The following is a 10,300-nucleotide window of genomic DNA, read 5'->3' as shown; positions in this document are numbered from 1 at the left end:
GGCTAAAACCCTCATATGATTAATTAAAACTAAAATAAAACCCTACATCTAATATACATAGCAACCAAAACACGGACAACAGTTAATTTTAAAAAATAATTTATTTAAATAGCCACATAAGCACATAATTAAACCAGTCACATATTAATTAAACAAAATGCCAGTTAAATAAAATAAATAAATAAACAAATAAATAAAAAACACAATTCAATGAAAAATAAACAATTAAACAATTAAACAAATAATTAAGTAAAAACGCACTTAAATAATTAAATTAAATGGCAGGACTATCCTTTTAAAATTAGGGGTGTTACAGGCTCCACTGATGCGAAAACAACTCACTAGTGGAAACAGGATATCGAGTAACATTTTCGCTTGGTGCAATCCACGGAGGTACAGAAGCAGATGCTTGCTACTTTCAAGCTAGTTGGGGATGCATTACAGTGATGGGAGTCAGTTACCACCGCAGAGGAGAGGATGGCATTGACTTACGATCAGTTCAGTGCATACTTTAATGAGAAGTATTTCTCTTTTGCAGTCAAGGCAGTCATGAAGACTGAGTTTCTTAATCTGCAGTAAGGGAACACGACAGTGGCAGAGTATGGGCAGCAGTTCACGCGCTTATCTCTTTTTGCTCTAGAGGAGGTGGATACAGAGGAGAAGAAGTGGAACAGTTTCATTAAGGAATTGATGTGGTCTATCAAGAGAGCTATTACAGGCAGTCTAGCCTATACTACATATGCTCAAGTGGTAGACGCCGCTCTACAGTAGTATCAGTTGACCGTGGACTTCAAACAGGCCAAGGGTGAGAAGCGGAGTGATAGAGATCTGCTAACCAGTCAGCTGAGAAAGGGAATAGGAATGGACACCAACAGAATGACAAGGGTAAATTCCAGGACAACAGCCTTGGAAGAAGCACAAGGGTGGTTCAGATGCTCCCAGGGATGTGGCACCTGTTCAGCGACAGCAGAATGGGGGACCACAGGCAGGACAGGGTCAGCCATATGATAACCGACAGAGGAGGCCATTTGGTACTTTCCAGGGTAGTTGCTACACTTGTGGAGAGTATGGTCATATTTCCAGGTAGTATCCTAGAGCAAGACAGGGACAGGGACAAGGACAGCATGTGCAGTAGGGGCAGAGGGCGCCAGTGCCTCTACCAACTCCATAGGTTCCATGGATTCAGGGACAGACATATTCGGCTTTACCAGTGCCGCTGCAGCCTCAGGGATAGGCACCGTAGCAACTATATTATGGCAGGGTGTACAACCCTATGCCACAGGATATACAGGGACCTCAAGCTGTTGAGGGTAAGTTTCCTATTCATGGTTTGCATGGACGTGTTTTATTTGATACGGGTGCTACACACTCTTTTGTAGCTAGATCTTTTGTTGCTTTGTCTGGGATAATGATTCGGGTATGCAGTAGACCTTAGGGTATTTCTACACTGTTGGGCGATACAGCTATTTTACATGAGAGTGATGGGCCTGTGACATTAGATATTGGTAGACTTTGATTTCTAGCCAATTTTTTGGTCCTGGACATGCACACTTATGATGTAATACTTGGGATGGATTGGTTATCGCATTACTATGCCCAAGTTGATTGTTATGATAGGTTTGTTATTTTCACCATACCTGGTCAGGATATGTACGTCGTCGCTATGCCGCGTTCTAGCGGGGTCACTAGCACCTATTCATTTCATATGGAGGAGGAAACAGAGGAGGGGAGTATTGTATCATTGGATAACATACCAATTATACAGGATATCCTAGATGTATTTCAGGAGATTCTAGGGTTACCGCCTAGTCGCGAGATCGACTTAGCTTCAGGCACTACGCCTATTGCTAGGGCACCGTATAGGATGGCACCAGTGGAGATGCAAGAACTGAGGGATCAGATTCAACAGCTACTCAGCCAGGGTTTTATTCGCAGGAGTACTTCACCTTGGGGAGCACCGGTTTTGTTTGTGAAGGCTTTGTATAGATTATAAAGAGTTAAACAAGGTTACTATTCGTAACAAGTATTCGTTACCTAGGATTGATAATCTTTTTGATCAGTTAAAGGGAGCTACGTACTTCTCTACGATTGATCTGCGATCTGGATATCATCAACTTCAAGTTTGGGAGCAGGATGTTCCGAGCACGGCGTTTCGCACTAGATATGGATCTTATGAGTTTTGGGTGATGCCGTTCGGGTTGACTATGTACCAGCAATTTTCATAGATTTAATGAACAGAGTCTTTAGGGCTTATTTGGATCAATTTGTCATTGTCTTTATAAATGACATTTTGATTTACTCGAGGTCAAAGGATGATCATGCTAGACATCTTCGGATAGTCTTGCAGACGCTTCGTGAGCACTAGTTGTATGCCAAGTTCAAGAAATGTGAATTTTGGCAGCGGGAGGTGAAATTTTTGGGTCACGTGGTGTCAAAAAGGGAAATACCAGTGGATCCAGCCAAGGTTTCAGCGGTGGTTGAGTGGGGACTGCCTACTTCACCTACCAAGATTCAGAGTTTCCTCTGTTTGGCAGGCTATTATCGTAGGTTCATCCAGGGATTCTCCGAGATAGCGGGCCACTAACTCATTTGACTAAGAAGGGTGTACGGTTCGTATGGGATGAACATTGTCAGAAAGCTTTAGATGAGCTGAAGACTAAGTTAACTTCTGCACCAGTTTTGTTGACCCCACAGAGCGGGATAGAGTATCTTGTCTATATGGATGCTTCTTTGCAGGGTTTGGGATGTGTTTTGATGCAAGAAGAGCGGCCGATTTCATATGGATCTTGTAAGCTTAAGCCTCACGAGCTTAATTATCCAACACATGATTTGGAGTTGGCAGCTGTGGTCTTTAGCTTACGTATTTGGAGGCATTATCTATTGGGTGAGTCCTTCAGATTATTAGCAATCATAAGAGTTTGCAGTATTTGTTCACTTAGCGGGAGTTGAATATGAGACAGCGCAGATGGTTAGAGCTTGTAAAAGACTATCACTTCTCTATACAGTACCATCCAGGGAAAGCAAATGTAGTGGCAGATGCACTCAGTCGCCAACCTATTGGTTATCTTTCTACTCTATTCACTACTGAGTGGAATGCTTTGAGGACAGTGGATGAGTTATTGGATGCTTTCATGGCTTGCATGGTAGTTACACCTTCTATCATTCACAAGGTTTTGAAGGCACAACTCACGGATCAGCAATGCATTGACAAAATTGTAGAGATAGCTTTTGAAGAGGTTCCATTCTACTATGTTAGGGCTGGTGGACGTTTGCAGTACAAGGGACGATTAGTGGTACCTTCTGCTAATGATTTGAGGAAGGATGTGATGACTGAGAGTCATCACTCTGAGTTCTCTGTTCATTCAGGAGGGGACAAGATGTATCAGGATATAAAACGGCAGTTTTGGTGGGCAGGTATGAAGAGGGACATTGTTATTTTTGTCTCTCAATGTAGTACTTGTGAGATGGTCAAGATTGATCATCAGTGGCCACCGGGAGCTCTACAGCCACTGCAGATATCGGAGTGGAAATGGGAGAGCATTTCTATAGATTTTGTGGACGGGTTGCCAAATTCCTTCAAGGATCACAATTCCATTTGGGTCATCGTGGGTAGATTGATGAAATCATTGGCGAGACTTTACATTACCGAGATTGTGATGTTGCATGGCATTCCATTGTCTATTATATCGGACAAGGATTTGAGCTTTGTGTTAGGATTTTGGAAGAGTTTTCAGTAGGCTTTGGGTATAAAGTTGCATCTTAGCACTGCTTATCATCCTCAGACTGATGGACAGACCGAGAGGGTTAATCAGATCATGGAGGATATGCTTCGGTCGTGTGTTCTTGATTTCAAGGACCACTGGGAGGAGTATTTGCCACTTATGGAGTTTGCGTATAACAATAGTTTCCAGAAAACTATTGGGATGACACCATTTGAGGTATTGTATGGCCGACCGTGTCAATCACCTGTTTGTTGGTTGGAGGTTTGTAACGACCCGAAAATTTTCCTTCCTTTCCTTTTTCCTGAAATTTTACGGATAAATTTTTTTCCGTTTAATTTTCCTTTCTGAACCCTGTTTCTTATCACTTAATGTCATCTTGAGTCCTGGGAAATGATTTCCGAGACTCTTTTCCATGGATTGACAACTTCCTTTGAGGACCGAGTCATTTCTGCATTTTTCATTTTTTCGATACTATGCACTATTTCGTCCTTTTCCCTATTCTGTCTTTTCCCTGTTTGTCAATTTTTGGCATAACCTCACTTTTTGTGCTCGGAGTTAGTTTTTGACTTCACGTGCCTTCATCTTGAGTGGTTTCCACGAAATACGTATCTTTACTTTTACAAGAAAGTACACTGGTTGCTCCTGGTGTCCATAGGGACATGGATGCACAGTTTTTCAGAATCTTTTTCTTTTCTTGGGGTGTTTATCGTAAATATCTTTTGAAGATATTTTATTTTAGGGGTATCTAAGAAAATATCTTTTGAAAGATATTTTCATTCTGGGGCAGTTTTGCAGTTAATCCTTTTTGTAAGGGTCATTGTGCAATTAACGAAAGTTATTGCAAAATACCTTGTCTGGTGCCTGGATCCTCATACGGGATTCATTTTCACATTTCATTGAGTCGCGTACTCTTAGAATTCCATTCTGGTCATTTTTCTTCAGTTTCAGAGTTTCTAGGCTCGATTGCCGCCGAACTTGTTCGGGGCATATCTCTCTGCTCGGGACTTGGTTTTTGACGCCATTTCTTCCATTGTTCATATTTTCTCATTGTTCATCTTTTTTGTTCACATAGTTTTGCCGTTTGAGCGCATTTGCTCAAAATCCACTTTTCCAAACCTAGCGGGGCCCTTATCGGGGCACTTTTTGAGATTTTCTATAAATAGGGGACTTAAAGAGAAAATATCAGATTTTTCTCTCTCTCCTCTCTCTTGGCCGGCAGCCATGGTTGCCAAGGGTCTGCCGGTCTTTCTTCTTTTCCGGCCACTTCCCTCGTGTAAAACATAGTAGTACCTTAGTGTTTATACTCGCCTTGATGACGCGCACCTTTTGCCCTTATTAGAACCCATTTTTGACCATTTCTTGAGTCCAGGTTTGAAGTCAAGTTGTGATTTTCATGGGGCTTCTTGCGGATTCTTGTTCACGGTGTAGTCCCCGATAAAACTCTTCGGTATCGTCGGATTCGGAGCATTTTTGTTCTAGTGGGCTTTTGAGATTTCATCTCAAATTGAGGTAAGGGATGTTCTAGATTTAATTCTTGTTATATAGCATGCTTGTGATGCTTATACAACTTGTTTGCATGATTAAATATAAAATCTAGAGATTTTATTATTTATTTTTCTTGTACGGGATCTGATTTTCCCGATTGCTCATGACTTGGTTTAAACATGTAGCATGATATTATATTGCCCCATAATATGCTCATTGTCGTGTATTAAATTTAGAGCATTTAAATAAGTATTAAAGATTTTATTTAATATTTATCTTAGGTGAAAGATTTATTCACATGGCCTTAACTAGCTTGAAATCAATATGTGTTAGCATATTATATTAGGCCCTAGCATGTTCTTCAACATAGGTGAATTTGAGAGTAATCGAAGATGTTTTGAAATCTAGTAATATTTAATTAATTTGATTAATTAATTTATTCCAAGTACACTATTCACTCCATCGGAATTCCGACTTGATATTCATGATATGTATGTCATATAGTTTCACATATATTAAATCTAGAATATTTGATTAACTTTTAAAACTTTTTATTTATTATTTTTCTAGTATTAAAGTTTAATACTCATGGCCGTTCATTACATGGAATGTACTCGTATCGTGTCCTTAAATTAAGTCTTGGCATGTTATATAACATACTTTAAATTGAGATCATTTGGATGAATTTCAAAATCTAGAGATTTTAATTAAAAGGATTAATTAAAATCCATTCAATGGTTACATGGACTAGATTAAGTTTCTAACCTAGTATTCATGCTTTTCTTGACAAGTTCCTTCACATGTATGAAATTGAGAATAATCGGATAAATTTTGAAACTTATATTTATTTATTTTCCTTGTATGGAACTTACTTCACATGGTTGTATCTTGCATAGAATGAGCGGGTGACTTGACATTGGACTTGCCTTGTAATCTTGGTTGTGCATGAAACGTGGTTAATGCATTTCTTGTATTTTGATACTATCTTGGTTGCACAATTTGTTGATTTTGGGACTTAGGATATCAATCAAGAATTGACATGGCTAGGACTTGGTTCTAGTACAGGGGAATGTCCTCCTACACTATAGTGCGCACTAGGGGAAAGGTACTCATGGATTAGTAGCCCTAAAGTGATCTCAAGAGTACGGTTTTAATCCGGGCGATATCCGAGTTTTTCACATTGGTTGATTTCACTCTTTAAATTTCAAATTGCTATTCCTTGAAGATTTAAACTTGTAATCTTGTTTACTTGCATAGATATTATACCTTGTTCATGATTTCATGTATAACTTTTTTCTTGTTTCATGGAATGTTCCATCCTTATTTAATTACATAGATATTATGCTTTGTTCTTGATTTCGTGTGTTTTTTTGCATACAGTGCAGACCTTACTCTGAGAGTTCTTCCCTTGACGTCTAATCGGATCTTCTTCAACCCACTTTTCCACATTCCCAATCTTGAACTTTATCATCAGCTTCCGGTCTCCGGAAACTGGAGTTTCCGGCACCGGCAATTTCTCATCGTCTTGCTTGATCGATTGATACTAATTTTCTAAATTATTGCTCATTTTAGATTCAATTAAACACGATAACAAAAATTCTGCTGATATATATATATATATATATATATATATGTATCTCTAAATCTATATAGTGATATTTGTGACGAACTGTAAGATAGCAAATAAAAAAAAAATCTCCATATCTTCAGGTTAGAGAGAGAGTAAAGATTAATTTTAGCGACCCAATAAAAAAAGAACTACATGAATCAACAACAGATCGGTGAAGAAAAATCTACTGTAAAACGGAGATTGATAGAGAGAGAAAGAGAGAGGCAAGGACAAGGAAATTCTTGCAAACCCAAATCGAAAAATCAGCTCAACAATGACCCATATAAGGAATGCATCAATATGTATATAAATCCAATCTAGATGAGCGACGGGATCAAGAAACGAATCTTGCAAAAAAAAACCAGATGAGAGAAAACTCTAAATTTTGAAGCTATAGGGGTGATGTTTGAACACTAAAGGTGTTATTTGCACATTTTTTAAACTAGGTTTTTTTTGCACTTACCCCATATAAGTGTTGTCAAGTTCCCCTTTTATAACGCGAGATATTTTATGTGATAATTTTAGGCATTTCAAAATTACTCTTTTTTTTTTTTTTTTTTGAAGATTTCACTGATCACTTTACGTGTTCCCTATTATATGCACAGTGTCTTCAGACACCAATTTGTTTCACTTCAAAGCCAATGAAACATGTCATGCATGATTTATCATTTTCATTTATTTTATGTTGTCTTGATCACAACAGTTTCCATGCATACTTAGAAAATTTCTCAAGCTTCTTACTATTGAGAAAATACCTTGGACAAGTAACTGTTCTCAAGAGAACTTATATCCAATGCCTCCAGATATGCATAAGTTAATCAAGTTGCTATATTATTTTTGTATGATGCAGGCATATGAATTGTATTCTAAAGAGATTGAAGTGTTGAAAGAAGAAGTGAGATGTATGCTAGTAAATGCAAAAAGTAAAACCCCCGAGAAAATGAGTTTGATCAACGCACTGGAGCGCCTTGGTATCTCCTATCACTTTGAGAAAGAGATCGAAGAGCAGCTCGAACAAATCTTTCATTCTCATGCACACCTTGAAAATAATGAAGACTACAATGATTTGTTCACAGCTGCTGTTCATTTTCGAGTATTTAGACAACATGGTCATAACATATCTTGTGGTAATTAAACCCCTCATAAATCACTTACATAAATGTTTATATAAAAGTATACAATTCACAAAACTTGTCCTTAGAGATGGCTGATCGATATGGTGTTGTTTGTTCTGAAACAGATGTTTTCAACAAATTCAAAGACAATAATGGTAAATTCAAGAAAAAAACTTACTGGGGATGTAATGGGGATGCTAAGCTTGTATGAAGTTGCGTGCTTGAGGATACATGGAGAAGATATTCTAGATGAGGCTCTTGCATTCACAACCACTCACCTTAAGTCCATGGTGACCAAATTAAGCCCTTTTCTTGCAAAGCAAGTGATGCATGCCTTAAAGCAACCCCTCCACAAAGGCGTCCCAAGATTAGAGGCTAGGCATTACATCTCTGTCTATGAAGAAGACGATTACAAGAATGAATTGTTATTGAAACTTACGAAATTTGACTTCAACCTGCTACAATTAATGTACAAGCAAGAACTGTGTCACGTCTCAAGGTAACGTGGGGTGTTTATGTGTGGAGAGGGAGAGAGAGTATCCATTTTTGTGTAAATCTGATTAATTTTTTCTGTTGTGTATAGGTGGTGGAAAGACCTAGACTTTGAATTAGAACTTCCTTTTACGAGGAGCAGAGTGGTTGAGTGCTATTTCTGGGCCATGACTGCGTATTTTGAACCTCATTACTCTCTTAGATGGATCATATTCACTAAAATTATTGTTATGGCAACAATACTAGATGACACATATGATTCATATGGTATAATTGAAGAACTCAAACCTTTTACAGATGCAATACAGAGGTATACTATTTGCAATCCCAAATATATATATTTATATATATATATTTCTATATATATGTTGATAATTTGAATCTCTCAATTTTCGTTTTCTTTTTCTTTTTTTCTCCCCCACCTCCTCCCCTTTTTATGTACTTTGAAATTTTGGACCACCCTCCAAAATTTGAACATGCTAAGTATAAAAGATCCGTCTTTTCGCAAGTATTATATAAGAGTAACAAAAAGAGATTCATGCATGGTGGATGATTATGTTTTATTTTCAATTGAATAAATATGAAAATGACGTTGTTAACTTTTAGGTGGGATATGAGCGCCATCGATCAGCTCCCATATTATATGAAGATATTTTATAGAGCTCTCCTAAATCTCTATGAAGAATTGGACAAGGAAATGACCAAGCAAGGAAGATCCTATAGCGTTGATAGCTTAAAAATTGCTATATGGCTTATTTATTATTATTTTTTTTCTTTCAAAAAATTATTATTATGGCAAGTAAATCACACACTCACTTTTGTTTCTTTGTGGAAAAAAATGTTCTATGGCTTACCGAAGTCCTTTTCCCCTCTTTTGGTGATTTCTCTTCTTTTGCTTAATTCCACCATGATTAAGAAGGATTATTATTATTTCCACCTTAATTAAAACTCCAATGTATAATAACATGAATTTATTTTGTCTTACACATTACCAGTTTAAAGAACTTGCGAGGAGTTACTACATAGAGGCCAAGTGGTTCAGAGAAGGATATGTGCCATTTTTCGATGAGTATATAGGCAACGGACTTGATAGAGCTGGTTATTATGTGCTCACAGCATCATCCTTTATGGGCATGGGAGCAATTGCTACCACTGAGGTATTTGGTTGGTTAAAAGATAAGCCTAAAGTTCTTGTTGCTGCAAACACAATTGTGAGGCTCATGGATGATGTAGTAGATTATGAGGTATAGATCGATATACGATAAATACATTCATATAATATAGAAGTTATAATGTAAACATCTCAATAGTTATAAATCTTTAATGTTTGTAGGAAGATCTAGAGAACGGACATGTTGCTACAGGAATTTTATGCTACATGAGGCAACATCCTGGCATGATGTTAAAGGAAAAGGTAGTTGATGTGTTCAATAGAAGGGTTGAAAATGCATGGAGGGATATAAATGAGGAAATCCTCGTGCCAAACTCCATCTCCATGCATCTCCTAACGAGAATTGTCAACCTTTTAAGATTAATGGATACCTTTTACAAGAAAACTGATGGATACACTCATCCCAATAAAGTATGGAAAGATCATGTCATCTCAATGTTCATTGACCCCATACCTGTATGATCATAAATCTGTAACCAAATATGTCGATAATATGTGTGTGAATAATATGTTTGTTTGGCAAATTCCATTCCAATGTTACGCTTTATTGTTTATGACTGACCTTTTGAAGTTACTTCAGAATATCTGTACAGAATGTTCTTCAGTCACAGTAGTCAAAGGTAAAAAGTGTTGGGATTTATATGTCCTGGCATATCAATTTCTATTTGGATTAAAGTGATATATGTTCCTAACATATCTAAAATAT

The 10,300-nt window shown here is 37.5% G+C and overlaps 1 protein-coding gene across 1 annotated transcript; it reads left to right on the top strand.

Moving 5' to 3' along the window:
• The first annotated feature begins 9,388 nt into the window (after window positions 1-9,388).
• LOC132281312 (valerianol synthase TPS1B-like) lies at window positions 9,389-10,056 on the top strand. The gene is made up of 2 exons (XM_059783027.1): window positions 9,389-9,667; window positions 9,757-10,056. The coding sequence occupies exons 1-2, from the start codon at window positions 9,389-9,391 to the stop codon at window positions 10,054-10,056; spliced, it is 579 nt and encodes a 192-aa protein (XP_059639010.1).
• The last annotated feature ends 244 nt before the right edge of the window (window positions 10,057-10,300 follow it).

The sequence above is a fragment of the Cornus florida genome, unplaced genomic scaffold, assembly GCF_030987335.1.
Source record: "Cornus florida cultivar Cherokee Brave unplaced genomic scaffold, ASM3098733v1 CherokeeBrave_3.0.0_Hap2_Chr11, whole genome shotgun sequence".
NCBI lineage: Eukaryota > Viridiplantae > Streptophyta > Magnoliopsida > Cornales > Cornaceae > Cornus > Cornus florida.
Note: the sequence above shows the minus strand (reverse complement) of the source record. Positions and strands in the feature narration are given on the sequence as shown.

Excerpts from the sequence above, each read along its gene's own strand:
- LOC132281312 (XM_059783027.1), top strand. The coding sequence starts at position 9,389 with ATGAATTTATTTTGTCTTACACATTACCAGTTTAAAGAACTTGCGAGG. Across the intron at positions 9,668-9,756 it reads ATGATGTAGTAGATTATGAG|GAAGATCTAGAGAACGGACA; the intron begins GTATAGATCGAT and ends TAATGTTTGTAG.